This window comes from Haliaeetus leucocephalus, unplaced genomic scaffold, assembly GCF_000737465.1.
Source record: "Haliaeetus leucocephalus isolate CR32 unplaced genomic scaffold, Haliaeetus_leucocephalus-4.0 Scaffold906, whole genome shotgun sequence".
NCBI classification, from domain to species: domain Eukaryota; kingdom Metazoa; phylum Chordata; class Aves; order Accipitriformes; family Accipitridae; genus Haliaeetus; species Haliaeetus leucocephalus.
In genome coordinates, this window is record NW_010973342.1 from 3,294,086 (window position 1) to 3,313,418 (window position 19,333).

General features: G+C 44.1%; 1 protein-coding gene across 1 annotated transcript in view; it reads left to right on the top strand.

Moving 5' to 3' along the window:
- The window catches only part of CPZ (carboxypeptidase Z), a 35,635-nt gene that overhangs the window by 3,483 nt on the left and 12,819 nt on the right, over nt 1-19,333 (top strand). The window contains exons 2-6 of the mRNA XM_010583509.1: nt 8,829-8,852; nt 10,086-10,460; nt 11,247-11,459; nt 13,582-13,778; nt 14,735-14,896. Coding sequence (XP_010581811.1) covers nt 8,829-8,852; nt 10,086-10,460; nt 11,247-11,459; nt 13,582-13,778; nt 14,735-14,896 — 971 coding nt within the window. The remainder of the gene's footprint in view (nt 1-8,828; nt 8,853-10,085; nt 10,461-11,246; nt 11,460-13,581; nt 13,779-14,734; nt 14,897-19,333) is intronic.

Consider the following 19,333-nt stretch of genomic DNA (forward strand, 5'->3'; position numbering starts at 1 on the left):
GTTAAGGCCGATTGTCTTCTGGAAGGTCAGACTGACAGAAAAAAGTGGCTTCACATATAGGTGCTATACCTTTCCCCTCTTCTTCTCTGCCGCTCTCATCTCCATAGTGTGCCATGGTTTTTGCTAGGCGAAACGGAAAAAGGGAAAAGCCACGTCCTTCCATGAGCTTCACGTCGGCCCCAGCTTCATGGGACCTGAACATACTAGTTCACCAGCTGTGGACATTTCTAATGCTTGTTTCCTGGTGAAAGCCATGTCTGTGTGCACACACAGGCAGAGCGTCTCCAGCTACCGCTGCTTTCGTGCATGTGACTGCACTGGCTGACCCGGTGGTGGGCTTCGCTCCTCTCCCCCAGGGCCAGGGGTGCCAGCTGGGTCCCCATCCTGCTGCGGCTGGCACGGGTGGGCGCAGACATGGAGCGTGGCCATAGCGCTGTGCCGCCACATATGGGAAAGCCCGTGCTGCAGGAATGTTGCTTGCTGCACCCAAGATGGATGTGTCCAAGACTTGTCAAAACAAAAAAATGCAGAACTAGCATCTACATCATGCACACTCACGAGACCAGAAATTCCAGCTCTCGTAAACCCAGTTGTCATCACCAAGTCATGTGAGCTGCTCTGGATTCCCGCCGCTGACTCTAGTATTTCTACACAGTCATTATTTTAGCAACACTGATCTTCAGCTACATTTAACATGGGAAATGGGATCAGAAACAGCTATTTATGTGGGGAAAGTCAGTTTATATGTGAAAATATAACAGGCAGGTGTACCCTTTTACTACTGAAATAGTTTATGCATGATTTTAATCTGAAGGCAAAGTTTTCTTCAGAATGGTTATTCAGACATTTTTAAAGTGTGGGTGTGTAAATACATAGCAGTCAAAACTTGAACAAACCCCCCACAGCCCTAAGGCACAGCTAGGCTTTTAGCAAGACGCAGTAACACTAATGGTTGAATCCTTTTAACATTTCTAGACATTGTCTTTCCCTCCGCACAGTCAATCAGTGGTCGTTTGGGGGTGCTGGCTGGCTGATAGCTACCGTGGACCCCTTTGGGCTGCCCAGGCCATGTGAGAGCCATCCCCTCCACAAGGCTGGACCAAACATTGGATAAATGTCACAGGTGCCATCATTTGAGGGGGGGGGCTGAGCATGGAGGTACCATACAGAAGTCACCTATTGTGTTGTGAACATGGTGTTTGAGACTGGTGGGTTATGTCCTGGTCTCTTCGCTGGGCTTTTATGACCCAGAGCTTTTATGACTGCTGAACTTCGTTTGGACAGAGTGACCCTCCCAACTGGACATAGCTGTCACAGATCAATGGAGTTTAAGGACTTAGGGTTGCTCTGCCCATTGCAGAAATAAAACTGAAATTTCAATTCCTTTGTTTATCCTGTTGTAACTCCATTGATTTAACTGGCACTATTTCAGTTTTACAGGGTTATAACAGGACACCCTTATCTAGGAGACAATATGAGATTAAGGCACAGATTTAAGTCAAGGCTGTTGAATTAACTGTCAATCTTTTGTAACATAAAAATGCCACATTTGGCTAAAATTTAACTACCTGTGGAAGAACCAGATGTGATGTTAATTACAGTAGTTCTCATACATCTGAACTAATGAAAAGACAGAGTTATGCTAGGGGGCTGCATAGGCTGTGTTTAAAGAGGATGGAATGACGTTTTGGCAAATGTTTTGGAAGGGTTGTAGCACCAAAGATTCAAACCCCAATTTTTCAGACATGATCTTCTGTCCCATGGCATTCAACAGAGTTGAACTTACTCAAAGGTAAGCTTCTGACTCAGTGGTAAGCTGTTGGCCAAAGCACTTGGAGAGTACTGCATCCTCAGACAGTGGGAACTGATCTGTAGAGAGTGTGTGGTCACAAAGTAAAGCTCTGGAGGCATCACGCCTCCAGATTACCAGCCTAGTAAGTGTTTTCACCCTTCTCTGGTCAGCCTGACAAAAATTGGATCCTTTAGATGACAGTTGTAGAGATTTTGTGATTTATTCCATCTTTTCTCCCCAGCTGTTGTTTTAACACCAGCATCCCCCAGATCTGAGCTGATTTCTCCTTCCTTCACTGACCACATACTGCGAGATGGTCTCTATATGTCTCTAGATCATCTTGTTGCACAGCGAATGCATGTTCAGTAGCAGTCCAGCCAATCAATAATTTTGCCCTCACAACTTGGAGAAGATCTCAGCTGAGTCCAAAAAAAGGGCATTTAGTGTTTTTTGGGTTGGGAATTATGCTTCTGTTCAGGATTTTCAGCTGGGAGGACTCCCTGGAGCAGCACTCACTGGCCAGAGGCACAGCTGGGGCAACCTCGGGAATCCTGACATTAGAGGCACCAAGACAGGCAGTGGGGAAAGACAGGCAGACAGAAATACTCTTTGTCAGTTCTTTTAGGCTCCCACAACTGCAACCTTGTTTGAGCTGCATCTGGACAATTAGAAACAAGGGGGAATTACTGGCCACCACTGAGGCTGGCTTTGAGCCGTTACCAAGCGGCAGGTCTCGGTGTGCCTCTGCACAGATTTTGACCTGTGGTCTGCAGGTTGCGTGAACTCCCATCACCCACGGGAAAACAGCATCTTCTTGCAAGCCCCAGACCAGTCCCGTGAGAGAAACAGTTCTGGAAGAGCTGACTGCAGTGTCATTGCTGTGGGAACACCTTCAGGAATTCAATAAAAATGGGTGTTTAACCGAATGCCAGGCAGCGGGTGGGTTAGAAGGAAGGGTGATTAATAACAAACTCTGGCTTCCGTCTTCCTGCTGGGATCTTGCTCTGCAAAGTGAAGGCAGATTAGGCATTAATCTCTTTCAGGTGCTTTCGGGCTTCTTCATGTGAGGGAGCAGGGCTAAAATAGGGCTTGTCTCACTGCTTGCAGGTCAGGCTCCTGCATACTGCTTTTGCCCATTTGCAAACACGTCGCTCCCCTGGGGCAGTTACCGCAATTGCTGGAGTGGAAGATTAGTAACAGGAATTCAGTCCTCTACTCACAAAAGCTTTGATGTATCCAGAAAAAGGAGTTAACCACGTGGGCTGCTTTTTGCAATCACTCCTCTCTCTTCTGGTTTTCCTGGAATTCCTTCTCTGTGGCTGGGGATCTTCTCCACCTCTGCCCCTACATGTATGCCTTAGATATGCAGCTGCCTTCCCTCCTGGGCTTTCTGCTTGACCATTTTCGCCCCAGTCAAGCTACTCAGCTGCCTCATTCCTCTACCACTCGTCCCCTTACTTCTGCACTCCTCCTGCACCCTCCTCCTGGTGATTCTGACCCATTACAGTATTCTAGAATGGATCTTGTCCTGCTCTTGTCCTCTGGTGCTGTAGCCAGGAGCTGCCTCCAGAGGCAGGCGGTGCTTTGCCATTTGCAGGTGCTGTTGGAATGTTTTGCAAAATGGTACAGCCCAGCAGTGTTTGCATATCACCGCTGATATCAAGTTTTGTCTCTTCAGTGTTACAAGGCAGTTGATCGTTGCAAAGACTGACTCGATGAACCGTGTAGAACCGCAAGGAGAGTAATACTGATATGATCAGAAACTGAAATGCTTTGTTTGGAAAGGCAGAGGTTTTGACTATAAACAGACTAAAATGAATACATATGTCTTCCAGTTTAAAACAGTATTGTAAGAAACCCAGAAAGCTAGCAGGGGGTGTGCTGGTCTGTGCAAGATAAATTATCTAATCTTGTTCGATCTGTCAGTCATAACAATGCAGTTGTGTAAGCCTCACTGAATGATTTAGATATTTTGAATTTAAGACTGGCCCTTGTGCTTATTCTATATTCTCAAGCACGCAAGTCTCCTGTTGGCTTTGCTCTTGAAAAGGCAAGCAGCCAAGCCATGGCACTGGAAGTAGCTGTTGAGCTCTATTGTCTGGGTTAGGGTTAATCACAGCAGCTTGCTTCTTTCAGTGCTGAATCATCAAGGGGAAAAAATGTAAGCTTGGCAGTAAAATATGTATGTGCTGCATTGTAGATTTTCAAGCTTGCCTTTGCAAATTAAAACCAGAAGCGTATATTATAGAGAGGGCTCGGAAAGCTTGAAATGGCTTTTCTCTTCAATAAGTTATTTTATCCATAATCTTAAATAGAAGCTGTGCTACTGAAAGGACTTTTGTAGCTCTGGTGGAATAGCTGGAGTACAAAAATAAACATAAAAAATTGAAAAGGCTGTTCTGGGTCAGGAAGAAAAAGGTCTCTCTGTACCAACCTGTCCACGGATGAGACTACGAGAGGAGGCGGCACTGTCTTCCTCTGAGCCCAGCGAAGCCTCTGCTCAAAAAATGGAAGAGCTTTAGGCTCTTTCAAGCACAGAAGCAGCAGCGACTGAAGCCTGCCAAGTTTATCTGGAGACCTGAGAAACTCTCCGCATATCACTGCTTGTCACTCCTCTTACAAAAAAGAGAAAGGGAGTGGCTGAACTCTTCTGGCATTGCCTGAGCTTTGACGAAACTAGGTATTGACGGGTGGGGATGGGGATTTGCTGGCCATTTCTGTGTGCAGGGACCCAGACCTGCGGGTGCAGGGCTCCGGGAGCAGAGCGTGCAGCTGCAGCTCGGGAGCTGGCCGCGGAGAGTTTCCTGCCGCCTGCTCTCCAGACAGGCAAGCTCTGGCCCAGCTACGTGCATCCACACTTATTTATATAAGTACACATACTGGAGAATTATCTTTGGCCCTTGCAGAGCCGCACCCTCCAAAACATATGCAAGCATCGGCGTTAGGAAACACAGGAAAAGTCCAAACACCACATCAGCACACATACACATTTAAAACTCGCTATAAAGCAAGGTCTGGTATAAACCAGACCTCTCTTGCTTTTATGTGTTTTAACTCCTGATAACCTGAAAGCTCAAGCTGTTTCACTCCTGGGTGTTTACAAGACAGAGCTGTGGCCGATGTACGGATCATATAGCAGCTTGCACGGGGCTGTGGTGGGGAGAGGTGTTACAGTTTGGGCAGAGCTGGCCTCTGAGATGTCAGAAGCTGCACAGATGTCTCTGGCAGAGTGAGACAGAGAGAAAACAGCACAGCATGCTGCAAAAATGTGAGCCTTAGGCCCTAGGTTTAGGACCCAGGAGGAAGGAGTCAGTTTTGCTGCTCGTCAATGAGTGAATCTTGGTAGTTCTGAGTTTGTGAGAGACATCCTGAGCCAAAAGTAGTGGAAAAGCTTTATCCTGTGTTGAAGAATCACCCCTGCTTATCACATACTGAGATGAACAACTTCAGTTGCCATAGGAAAGGTTCATATGGATTTGGGTTCCTCATCTGAAAAATAAATCTATCCTCTTCAGTCAGCGTCTTTGTTAATGAGTAATAGCCATGTTACTTTATAGACTGCATCTGCCTGTAAGTATGGTAAAAATAACAAAGTGTAGAAGCCAGGTAGCAGACAGCCTGAAACCAGAGCTGTCTTTACCTCTCCTGTGCTAACATCTACTCCTGCTCACAAAACGATTCAGTCCTCTTGTGAACCCAGCATATGACTTCGCAAAAATTTTGCAAGTCTCTTCCATCAGCTATCCATTGCTTTCCAACACCTCTCCTTCTGGCCAGCTGGGCAGAAAGAGGCATCTGCTAAATGCAGCAAGACTGCTGCTGTTCGGAGAGCCAGAGCAGGGGGAAGCAACAGCACCATGCCCAGACCCTGCCTGCTGCATTTTCCCTTTGGTTTCCTCTGCTTGTTCCAGTGTGTTGCTAGAGTACCTTTTTGTTCCAGCTGAATAAGCAAAATACTGAGACACCATTGAGAACAGGTTTGTGCCACGTATCAAACTGACCGATGGCTATAGCACTCCCGCACAGTAATAGTGGTCTGGGAGATCGTGTGTGCCTCAGTTTCATTATTTGATCAGTGCATGTCGGAGAGACAAACAAAAAGGACATTTGTAGCTTGGTCACAGAGCCAGCAGAGGGGAAATGCCTCTTTTGAGGAAACGTGAGCAGTTGTAGGAAGACCACTCATACTCCCCAAATGAACCCATGAAGAACTGCGCTCAGCATATATGACCCTCTAGTTTAAAATAATAGCTACAATACAGTCATTTTCTGCTGAGGAGAAAAAAAAGCATCAGATGTTTCTTTGCCAGCCTGCAAGGTAATGAAGGGGATTCATTGCTAATGACGCTGGTGATAACCAGAGATAGTGTCACTCTGCTCGTTGGAATGTGGCTGAACTCAAGCCAGTCCCCTCCACGCCAAGTTTTCCCCTCTGTGTGGACCATTTGGCTGGCTCCAAACTTGTGTCCAACGCCATCGCTCCAAGGGTGTGATGGCGTTAGGATATAAGACTATCCAGACTCAGGGAGGTAGTGACATCCAGTTTTATCAGCAGGGTTTATTGCTGGAGCTCTTACTAACGAGAGAGCACTCCTTTCTCTCTCCCAGCTAGCATTGTACAAAATGCTATTCCTTGATTATCCCCACATGTAAAACTACATGCAGTGTCTGGCTGCAATGAAGCTTTTTTAGAAATGCCTTGACCTTAATAACTAACTCACTGAGGGGGTTGTGCCTAACTAAGGGAAACACTGAAGTCCTATAACGGAAGGCACTGTTGATGAACCAGGTATTGTTTATTGCTATTAGCATAATGAACCAAGCCAGGAAAGGAGTTTGTATGGATATAATTTTTTCCAGCTTGCTGCTTACCAGCACTTGCTGGTGTTGGAGATGGGCTGTTTCTGCTAGTTCTGATCCCTCATTTATTTTATGAGGTAATGTGGATCAATGACAATTCGTAATATAGAACCAGACTCATTTCCAATTAAATGTCTCCCTCCAAGATAAAATTCCAGGGTTAATTTTGTTCTCATTATAATGATTTTGTTTTGGCTAAAGAATGATCAACTCATTAGCAACACATATGCAGATGATTACATTTAAACAAATATGCAGGGAGTAGAAGTTTAAACATTCCTTAGTAGGAAAAAAAGAAAACGTAATGATTTTGGTCTTACAAGGACAAATGCTCAATTCACTGAGCAAGAAGCTAGATGCCTGTGCCCCCAGTGAGAGTTAGAAGAAATAGCAACATAGCTAGATCCCCAATACATCACAAGGAAAGCAGACCTGTTGGTGTTTAAAAACCTTGCACATCATGGCTTAGCTCCTATGAGGCGCTGGTGAAAACAGCTTTGATACCCTGGCAGCAATATTTTTCTTTAGTTGCCAATATTGGAGAAGGGCAATAGAGAATCATTGGTTACAGGAGCAAAAGAGGCCTCTCCCGCGTCATCAAACCACATTCCTTCAAAATCAAGAGACCTTCATTTATTTGACCTAGTAAATAGAAAGCTAAGGGGATCTAATTGCTCTCTGCAAACACATGATGAAGGCATGCACCAGGGAGCGCAGAAAGCTATTTAAGCTAAAGGACAATGCTGGCACAACAACACATGGATATAAACTGGCCATGAATACTTTTAGGCAGGAAATTAAAAGGCAATTTCTAGCCATTAGAGGAGTGAGCTTTTGGAAAAGCTTTCCCATGAGAGTAGTTGGGGAGGGAAATAATTAGTTTTAAGATGTTATTAAAAGGATTATAAAATGCTGGTGCTAGAGTTAGAATGAAGTAGGATGGGGAAGAAATACATCCCCTCATATCCACCAAAGGCTTAATTGCTTTACAAGAAAGGTTTGCACAGCATTATGCGGGACCAATAGATTTGTTAGGGGAAGATCCATAAGGCATCTTGGTACGTACGGAAGGACTCACATGGGCTTTTAGACTAAACCAGATTACTAAAGACCTACGTTTTCATTAGTGAAATTTCCTAGGCACCTAACTTACAGTTTTTAAGCATGCCTAGAAATATCGTCAAGTTGTCAGGGCTAGGCAGCTCAACGTCTGTTTCAAACACAGGCCTGATTTCTTACACAACTACACTTCAGATATATCGTCAAGTCCTCCTTTTAAAAGTGGATCAAAGACTGGCTGGTCAGTGTGCTTGTCTGGCCATGACTCCACCTGACCCCTGCAGTCTGTCCTGTCTTCTTATTAAACTCCATTTCCAACTCTTGCCTGGGTAAGGGTCTCTTTTCTTTTGTTTGTGGATGGGGGTGTATGGGGCTCCACATGCCAGTGACCGGTGTGAGACCATGGGTCAGAGGGGCTTGTTTGCCTGGGGTGCAGCAGCTGGAGGGACCTGAGTGCACGTGCCTTGTGTGCGTATGTCAGTGTGTGCAATGGCTAGCAAACACCAAGCTGGACTAGCAGTGGACAGGACAAAAGATTTGGAAGCTAGGTATTTGAGCGGCTGTGATCCTGGGCTGGATACTGAAGAGACCAGAAGGTCTTGGAGTTGGCTACTGGAGGAACCAGGAGGTCCAAGCCAGCTATTGGGAAGACCACAGTGTCTGGTGCTTGGCTACCAGTGAGACCCTAGGTCTGGGCCAGCTACCAGGGAGACCAGCATGTGCGTCAGCGCATGAGGCAACTGGGAAATCAGTGGATCCAGGGGCCAGCTACTGGGTAAACTGAGCCTAGCTACTGGGTTTCCAGTGTGTCTAAGCTGAGCTACTGGAGGGATCCACCTGTACTTCTTTTCCATCAATGGTCTTTTATCCTGATTAGCCAGAAAGGGGAACAGGATGATGCTTTTGGTGCTATGTTTGCCCGTACTGTGTTTTCTCTATGTGTATATATGTAACGTGTGCCTGGTGGGAATACGTGCTTGTCCCTGGTATGGCTGGACCTCAGGACATAGAGCTGCAGCAGCCTCTGTGGGGCTACCAGATCGGACAAATCCCAACATGAGGGAGGTACCATGGATACCTGCCCCATAATGCTTTTTTTTTCCCTCTTTATTTGCAGGTCAATGCCAAACTGTACAGAAAGGTATGGTGTGACTTTGGTCGCTGTCCTTGGAGAATCTCGAAACTTTAAGTATTTCTTCATTATTTCCTGAAAGGTTTTCTAATGTTGGTGCTAGAATAGGTCTTGTTCCTAGATAGATGACCTCTTTCACATAAGGGAGGATTTTGCTGCTGTGACAATGGTATTTGTTATCAGCCAGAGACATTAGCAAGAGAAGGCAGCTCAAACATAGGCCCATTACTATAATATCCAGTAATTTTATGAAGAGACATCTCTCTATTACTGCCTTTTCACCTCTGAGTGGGTTGAAGGTATTACCGACATTTATCCTTCCTAAGACCTCTTAACCTGATTGTTTAGAATGTATTAGGTTTATAAGCATATACATGTAAGCACATTTATGGGCCTGCTTGCCTGTAAGTTAAGAGTCAGAATAACTTTTGATCTCTTTGGGCAATTTCAATCAAACTTCACAGAGGGGTTGCAGTTTCAGAGATATTAAAGTCTTACAAATTTTGTGGGGCCAAGCAAAGACGAGAGACATCTTACTGATACCTCCCCCACTAAAGAAAAAAAAATCTGTATGATATCACACCTCCTCCATGAATCCATACCAAAATGCAAGGACAGGGGAGAAAGTGATCTCACAAATACACTTTATTCAGGAATCTGAGCTTTTCCCATGTTAAACACCAGCAAATTCACACCTCAACAGGGGTTTTTCTCTCTTATGTATTCTCTGGTGTTTAATACGCTCAAACTATATTCTTAATTTAAATCAGAGAAGATTTAATTGAGTATGAGACAGCCTTTCCTTTGGAAATCAGGCTTTATTAATTTTGGTGGTTTCCAAGCTGTTTGTTCAATGACCTCCCATGTGGGCTGGTACTCCAGTGTTTTCTGGCCAGGGATTTGTCCTTTCATTGCTGTTCAGGTATTGAATTAACAAAATAAATCTTATTTTAGGAACAGTGCTTATCAATCAGATAGCCCCTGATGCCCCAGCAATTTGTCAGATAGCATTTGAATTCTGAATGACATCTACTTGCATCAAGCTGTTTGCAATCAATCTCCAGACCAAGCATACTTTCCATCATCTTTCTATAAGTGGTTTTAGACATCAAATTGCAAACTGTCTCCAGTCTATCCGTGAACAAAAAAATAAGTTCATTGAATGTGTTATTTGTGATGTTGTCTCTGAACTATTCAGTGTCAGTGAAGCAAGTTATTTTTCGTATGTTCATCTTTTCATAGCAAAATGCGTGGACATTGCCTTAAGTTCTTGTACTGATGTTGCCTATACTCAAATGATGTATCCTAATTTTCTGGATCAGAAGTCTCGAGAAGTGATTGAGTACAGCTCCGAGTACATCCTCATCAGCGTGCTGCATAACTTGCTCCAGGGAGAATGCAATCCGGACCTGAGGCTCCTGGGCTGCTCAGTGCTGGCCCCACAGTGCGAAAAGGACAAAGTTATAAAGCCCTGCAGGCATGTCTGTGAAAACCTGAAAAAAAATTGCCTCCCTGCCTTTGATGCAATAGACATGGCTTGGCCCTACTTCTTAGACTGTGACCGCTTTTTCGCTGGGGAAGAAGAGGGATGTTTTGACCCCCTGGCAAAGCTGCGAGGTAAGGAAGGAAACTCTGCTGACACATTTACTCGTCTAGGTGGGAAGGGTCTCATCTCACTCAGCTTGACATGTCTATGGCACAAAACCTCACTGCTTGTCATCTCAGCTTGTCGTCTTTATAGACGCCTGTAAGGTGTGATTCATTTTGTTCCACCTATTTTAAACACTTAATTAAACTGTGCTCAAGAAGCATCTGTTTCTCTCCCTCGTATACAAAGAGCATCAAGACAAGCAGCTCAGAACTAGATGTTGAGACTGCCAATGTGCATTTAAATAAGCCCTGCCCTGTATGATAGCTGTCCGTATATTTGAAATATTTTATTTAAAAACTGAAACTTTAATGCACTCATAAATTCATGACTACTTGACAAGCTTAACAGCTCATTAAAATAATCTCATTAATGATTGTCACAAATTTTTGTTTGGATGAAGAAGATCCAGATAGCTGAAGACAGATGAATCTCATAAAAAATGAGTTTGATTCACCACATTCAAAGGGAAAAATCTGTACATTTTGTGACTAAAATGTGCTAAGCATGCCAAAGGACAAATTATAACTTGTTGTTGCACAAAATATTTGTCTGTGTGCATATGCATTATATTGCAAACAAAATATGCCACAATTAACAGTGTAGCATGTACTACATAGATTTAAAGTTTTGATTACAGCTGTATTTTCTATAATTCTACTACTGAAAAAGGTATTTCACAGAAAAGTGCAGGCATTCATACAATCCTCTGAGCACCATGATTTTAAACACTGTGTTACAATTTTTCTTCACAGGAGAAGTAGATGTTGAAGAAGATTTGCCTTCAGACTTGCCAGGAACTTTTATTCAGTTCAAACACCATTCATATTCCCAAATGGTGAGCACATTGAAGAAGACTGCTTCTAAGTGCTCCCATATTGCAACAACTTACAGCATAGGTCGCAGTTTTGAAGGGAAGGATCTTCTTGTGATTGAGTTTTCAACCAAGCCTGGACACCATGAACTGCGTGAGTTATATCAGTGTTGATCAGGTTGCTTGAGGGGAGTCCAGATTATCTGAGTGAAAACAGGTCCTTTTCATGGGATATCACTTAAACTGTAAAAAATATTGATTCAAATACGTTTCTCCTCCTATGTTTTCCTGAATTACAGTGATAGCTGATGATCCACTATAGCAGTTGCAGTCTGGTTGCAATTTCCTAACTTTATTGACCTCCATTTATGACCACGGTTGACATTCCTTGTTCCTATATGTATGACGGAGTACTTGGTTGCAGTGATATGGCTATTATTTATTTGTGCCACCATTGTACCCAGCGTACAAAGAAGTTGGGATAGTTTTCTGTTACTGACCTGCCTTCTCCATCATCTACCACTTTCTCAGTCTCCTTTTATTTATCGCTGTACCATCAAACGCTACACTCTTCCTACAAGTAATGCCTGTCCCTAGTCTAAACATACTCCTTCACATCCTAAAATACATGCAACTTGTGAGAAGGCCTCAGATATAGAAGGACATTGACATCAAAAAAGGGCAATGCAACACAGAAAACAATCCTCCTGACCAGAGATTCAGGTCAGTGCAATACCTGTCAGCATAACAGGTGAGAGATACCAGGAACTTATGTTATCAGAGCACCTGAACACCTCTAGGATATGAGTCCTCGCAACTTTTCTGCAAAGGGGAACAGTGCTGATCTCTATTTTGTAGATTCATCACTGAGACAGCAAGGGCCAGATTTTTAAATGTTCTAAATTCTTCAAAATGTAGATCATTTTCTTGGGGAGTATTAGGTAGTATTTTCCAGTTACCAGCTCCCTGCTCAAATATAGTACCTGGCTGAATCCGGTGGACTGGTCTGGCCATTGCTGCATACCAAGAGTCTCAGATTGCTTCTGATCAGACCAGCTCCAGCATCAAAGCAGCCTCAGTGGTGCAGCACAGCTGAACTACTCCTGACTTAATACTTTATTGAGATTATCATCTCAGGTCAAGCTACTGTGTCCTCTGTGTGCTATGCTGCAGGGGAGTCAGAGAAGACGGTGAAGACTGGTGTTAGCTTTGTTTACTCCTGGCCATGCTGCCTTGTATGGTATAGAGGTGCTTTGAGGTGCCTTTAAACTTGGTCAGGATCCCAGTAGACATCTTTAACAGAGCAAAGGTCTACATTACTATTTCCTGGCCTATCACCCTTCCTCTCTTGTCTAAAGAAAAGAAATTGCAGGTGTCTTTTCAAGCTGATACTCCATTTGCCAGGAAAACACAAAGCCTATGAATTAGGCTTTTCAATTAAAACTGTGATACAGCATGATAAAAGATGGTAGTTTAACATGTTATCTAGCATTTCCTTCTAAATCTGCTGCTTCATGCTGCTCAGGATAACATGAAAGAGGGTGGAAATAGCTCTAGAGTTGGAGATTTTGCCAGCCTGAGCAAGCTGGCATAATAGCTGTGTGCCAGCCCTCTCCTCCAGTGTCTGGTGCTCGAGGCTGGCCAGGATCAAAGACAAAGATGAAAGGATAGATGGGAAAGGGTGTCTCCAACGTGCATCTATTTTCTACTTTCCATTAGTCTCTGAAGAAGGATGGAAACTGAGAATAACTGCGGGTAACTGTGAAGTTATATGTTTCTAATAGTCTTATTCCAAGGCTATTTAGCCTAAAAGCCACTTTTTATGCACGACCTAATTTCTGTTCCAAATAGAGGGGTAATATATTACACATCTGCAGGTTGTTTCTAGGATCTGTGACAATATAAGACATTGAAGCTGCCCAAGGTAAGTGAGAGTGCCAGGGGTGTATTTTGTTCCTTGCCAGCCATGGCTTGACATTTTTGTTGCAGCATTCTTTGTTCACAATTAATGATGGGTCCAGCAAAAGCTCAGAGCAACAATTGCCTCTTACTTAAGTATGGACTTACTTGATTTCACACTATTCAAATTGTCGCTGAACTGACTTGTAATGGAGAGAAATTCACCTGGAACTGGTGTGCTATTTACAGGAACATATGCATCAAATTAGTGTAAATAAAACTTTCTGACTCATCAGTAAGCTATTTGGGTTACTCTGCTTTTGGAAGCCATCCAGGTATAATCAAATTAAAGCCTCTCGTTACTTCATATTCCACAGTCAAGCCAGAATTTAAGTACATTGGCAATATGCATGGAAATGAAGTTGTGGGGAAAGAACTGCTAATATACCTCGCACAGTATCTGTGTTCGGAGTATCTTCTCGGGAACCCTCGCATCCAGACCTTGATTAATAATACCAGAATTCATCTCCTACCTTCACTCAACCCTGATGGGTATGAACTGGCTGCAGAAGAGGTAAAAGACTTTTTGTAAGGAAATGTTCAGGGCTTTATGTTTCTAAAATTCCCCATGGGAAGGGACAAACTGGGAGGGAATGTCACATATGGGAGGGAATGTTAATAATCAGCAGCCAGAATCCCAGGCTGGTTTGGCAGTAGGTTGCTTTCCAAAGATGATGTGAACAGAGCTAAGAGGAAATCAGAGCCATGTTTGTCATTTTTGCTGCCTGCATGCAATGACGTGGGCATGACTGTTACTTTTTCACACATTTAGCCCTCTCTGCTATCAGTTCTCGAACAAAATGCCCACTGACTCACTGTAATGACTGTTAAATTATTTTATAAGTAAATGTAGTTTAATACTGTGGAATAGATGGTCTTCCTCTTTTAAAAGAGCAGTTATAATAAAATGTGAATATTTTCTGTACTGTCATGCTTTCATAATGGATGGCAATTTTCAGAGATCAGCTGGTGTCTGAAGGAGACCTGTGAAAGCAAGTCTTCTATTTTATGTTACCTGACCTTCTTCTTTTCATCTCACTTTTATCACTAGCACCATTAGCCTAAAAATAAGGCCTTTCTTCTGTGTTTGCTCATGTGCTGAGCTCTGTCTGTTTTATGAGTCTGGGGTTATTGCATTCTCCCTGATCCTGTCTCACAGCGTCAGCTGTATTTTCTTTTTCTCCCCCTCTAACCCACTGTGCATGCTGCTCTGTGCTGAGTAAGAAGCTGCTGTGTTCCTCTCATGAGTCACATCACTGGTGAGTGAAATGCTTCCTGCATGCTAGTTAGTGCGTTAGTGTTCATGGGGATAAAAAATGATTAATGTGTGGTTTTTTAACAGGACAGACATCTTCAGTTCACTTCTTTTAAAACTTCCCCTTGATTAAAATGGCATTTTAAACAATTTGCACAAAGTGTTATTTTGAGACAGAAAGTAATTCTGAGTTTGGCTTCTATGTTACAAATTAGGGAGCTGGTTACAATGGATGGGTCATTGGACGACAGACAGCTCAGAACTTGGACCTGAACAGAAATTTCCCTGATTTGACGTCTGAGGCTTACAGCAGAGCTGGGATTCGTGGGGCCCGCCTTGACCACATCCCCATTCCACAATCCTACTGGTGGGGTAAGGTATGAATTACAGATTTTATAAATCACGTATACTACAGAACAATTCAGGAATTAAGAAACTGAGATTGCCTGGTCTGACGTTATTCTCTGGCAATCAGATTTTATAAGTAGGTCTAAACTGGACAGGCTCAGAATTGGCATGAAAATTCATGGTGTAGGTCTGGCCAAAGAGGCAGGTGTCACAAATCATTGGGAAAATTTGCGGATAATTTGGATTTTTCTATTTTAGACTAAGACTAATGACTGTTAGGAGAGGGTCACAAGGGTGTAATGATTCATTATTAGTGATTTAAACTGTGGTAGCATGTTAAAGACTTAATGGATTTGGCTCTCATTACACTAAGCTCTGCACAGGTTTGATGCAATAGCAGTTTCTGTCTTGGAGAACATACAAAGGCTTCATGTGAAGTTGTATGGCATCAACTTCCACAAAAAGGATATTTATAAGTGACTGTAACCAGCTGGAGCAATGGAAACAGCCTGTCAAGCTGCAGTGGTACTGGAAGGGAGAGTTGCTGCTGCCTCCAGTCCCAGGGAGCAGGATGGAGGCAGCGCTGCAGGGCCTGGCACTCATCACCACTAAGCTTCGTGTTACGTGATGTCCAGGAATGCAAAGCTCAGTCCTACCTGTGCCACTGGCAGCCCAGCAGCCCCTAACACTAGCAACTTGCAATGGAACTTAGTTCCCCTTGGAAGAAGAAACACAGGAAGCCAAATCAGTAGTTCTGATGTTGGGAGCTCTGTTTTTCTGCTGCTTTTAAACTCATTTTATTCTAATTCAATTTTTATAGCTAGCACAAAGCCTCAGACGGGTGGGGAACAGGGTTGTTTCAGCAGCTGGTGTATTAGCAGAAGATTTGAGAGACCATATGTCAGTTTTCTACTCTGCTGCAGGTGATCTCATATGAGGCCAGGTCTAGCTCCCAAAGGCATCTCTGATGCTGCCCCAGGGTTTTGAAACCCCATTTCACAGTAGTGAAATCTGGATAAAAGCACCTCACTTCCTCAGGATAAGGTACACATGAGGATGCAAAGCTGTGAGAAGCTCAGTAATGCACACTGTATTAGACCATTGATTTTTGACATAACTAAGCTCAAGAAGTTTATTCTGTTTTATGCATGTTATCATACAGATCCCAGCTCATGTCACTAGATTGCAACATGAGTATAAGGTCACAAGCTTAATAGTTTCCAACTTTTAAGTGAATAATGACAGATAACAGTGAGCTGGTAAATGCAAGTAGAGTACAGAGCCTCAGACGGGAAAGAAGGGTTGAGAGCATGTGGAGAAGAGTCTAAGGTCCAATGAAAACAGCTGGAACAAAAGGGGATTTTAGGAGAAAAGTCTAGAGCGATAATAGTTTTGATTCACTCCACTTGTGTATAGTAGTTTTCATAGCTGTGCATCTGAGAACCATGTATAGATATCAAACTGAAACTTTTCTTCAACAAATGAATGGTGTATGAATGAATACGGAGAATCTTGGGAGCAGGATTAGGCTCAGCCTTGCAGATACCTGGCTTGACACCACATTGTTTGCAGAGGGGACCTGCGCACTGCAGGTGTGAGCTCTGAGCTGGATGCACTACAGAGTCTTACCTGGTCTCCCAGCAGGTTTGCTTTCCCACGTAGGACTGAGTCTTGGAGCCATCCCTGTTCTCTTTTTAGGAAACCCCCTTCCCCATCCTCTAAAGATGGGACTTCAGCTGGGGGTGCCTGTGTTTCACAGCAATTCTTTGAAGATGGCTCATTTTAGTTCAGTATCTGTCATCCTGTTCCCATAGAGCAAAAGCTTTTGTAACATTAAGTACTGTTTACTCAGAAGAACGTGCTACATCAAAAATATATAATAAGACAAGTCATTACAAACATATATATATATATGTTTCTAGCTTACTGGGCGTCACTGTGCTATTTCAGACCCTCTTGCAGAGCCCATCTCTCTTGCTAACAGCTTCTCACTGGGTTCCTGATTTGAGAGCGAGTGTTGGCTTGCTCTTAACCTTGTCAAGGTTGGCCAATCCACGCAATTGCAGGTCTGTTATCTGCCAGGCTTTTTGACCCGCATCGATGTATGTGCTTTCCTGGGGGAGATGCTTACAGGGAGATATTTCCTGTCTTAGGAACACGAACTCACAGCCACTTACTTCTGTTCCTGCCAAGCACTGCCACCAGCCTGTCCACAGATATAGCTGATGAGCCAAATTGTGTCTGCAACATCTCGCTTACCAGACAAGAGTCCTTTCTTTGCATGGGTCTCTGCAGAATCTCTAGTGAGGGTGCCAGTCTCCTGGGAGCTCTTTCATGGGCTGTGTTGTCCCCTGAGCTATGTGTAGACAGGCTACAGGAGCGCCTGGCATGCCTAAAAAAGTAATTCAAAATGCCTTTGGTTTTCTGCGGAGGTATCCAGGAAGGCTGCTTTTGCCCTTTCAGCCTGGATGTAGTGGCCACGCAGCAGACTTTGAGGCATGAAGGAAAGGATGAAGATCTCCCTCCAGCCGTGGGCTCGCTTGGTGTCTGCATCCAGAGGTGCAGGGCTGAAGGCCCAAGCACCACTGAGGAAGGACAAACATGGCTTTGACCCCTCTTTGTGCCAGTGCCTGGTGCAAGCTGTGAGATTGCCTCACACTGCGCAGCCCAGAGTCCCCGTAACTCTCTGGATTTTGTGGCTCTAATGTCCCCGCTCCCTCCCCGAGTCCTGCTTCTGCCCTGGCCCTTCTGATGGTCTTTGGGATGGTCGGTGGTAGACAGCCACTCGCAGAAGTCATTTTTACAACCATGTATTTAGCTTTCTTAGATGCTGCGTAACATCATAACAGTTTATAGAGGGCTGGATGGAGACAGCCTAACACTTCTCCCACAGTTCCCCCCACCGCTGCGGCCAGCTCTGCCCCAGCTGCAGGGTGCTGGTCACCCCGGGGTGTCTGTCACCACAGACGGGGGACCAGGAAGCCTTTGGCACACAACCACCCTCCGTCTGAGCTCTGCCTCAGTGGGTGCAGACCCGGGGCTATAAATACATCCCTTTTCCTGCAAACCTTTTCTTGTTCTTGAAGGAGAAATTGAAATAAGGTGGTGGTCCAGTGATTCATTCCTCAGGGAACCTCTAGATGCTCTCCTGACCTCAAAGTGGGTCCTGACCTAAACAACACCCGAAGCATCTCCAAATCCATATGCTTTGCAGAACAAATGTGGGAACCAATTTGCCCGTGACCTGGATGGCACCACAAAAACCTCCTCGCCGGCTGCAGTTTCACGTGGTTCAGAAACCTGGCATGAAGCGGTCTCACAGCCTCGTGTCCCTCTCCTCTGCTGGTGGTATCACAGGACAGCCAAACCAGCTGTCCCATAATGAGCTTCAATTTTGTCAGGCAGATGAACCCGTGGCTCTTACAGTAGTTGGCTTTGTGCATGCAAAAGCATTAGATTGGATGTTTCAACACCAGCCTCTCAGCTTTCATTTACTTAATAGTGTTTATTACCTTCCTTATTAAAGCAGTTATCTGAGTATTGCAGGGTGTTGTATAAAGATCAGAAAATGGAAAGTGAGCTCCCAGCCAATCCCATAGACTCAGGAGAGCTCTTGCCTCTCCGTAACCCTTGCTGTACGGTGTGTTTTGTTCCCCACTATTATGAATTATTTTAATAAGTGGTCTGAGGGCTCAGACTGAGAGGCTGCAGGCTTCATCTGAAATGAAGTCAGTTAAATTGGCTTGATTCAAACAGAATTTAGAAGTATGTGCCAGTGAAGGCTGGCATAGTCTTTGGGAAAATGAGTCTGGTTGCTTCTAAAAGGGAAAAAAGAAATCTTTGAAAGCCATGGAGACAGTGACTAATTGCAGTATAATCGACAGAAATGAGATTCAGGTTTAAAAAGGGTAGTGGCCATTCCCTGTACTTATGCAGAAATAATTCAGCTGTTTTCTAATTGTGCCTCAAATTGTTCTTGTGAGATGGATGCTTTAAAATTGATCTCCTCTGACGAAAAAGCAAGAGCCCTGGTGAAAAAAAAAAAATCAAAGCCCACAAAACCCACATTAAAGGAGAAGTCTATGAATAGTCAAAGGCCAGAGTGACACAGATAGCTCATCTGGTGGAGCTGAACCAGGATGTACACATTTCAAAGCCTTAATCACCGTACATGATGTCACTGAAATGCTATTAGGATAAAAATAGTGACATTGAAACTCCTGATTTTCCACAACTTCACTTCAATAAGACGTTGGCTCTGTGGCACAGCAGTGTCTCGTGGCTTATGCAGGTAACTAGCGAGCGAGTTGGCTAATCAGGGGGAGGGACTGAATTTAGGAGCTCTCTGAATAAAACTGTGCATTTCACCCTTGCCCACTCAGTTGCAGAAGCAACTTAAAAATCTTTTTATCGAGGCCCAAGACTGCTGTTTGGAAGCAGGGCTGATTCTGGCATCAGCCATGCCC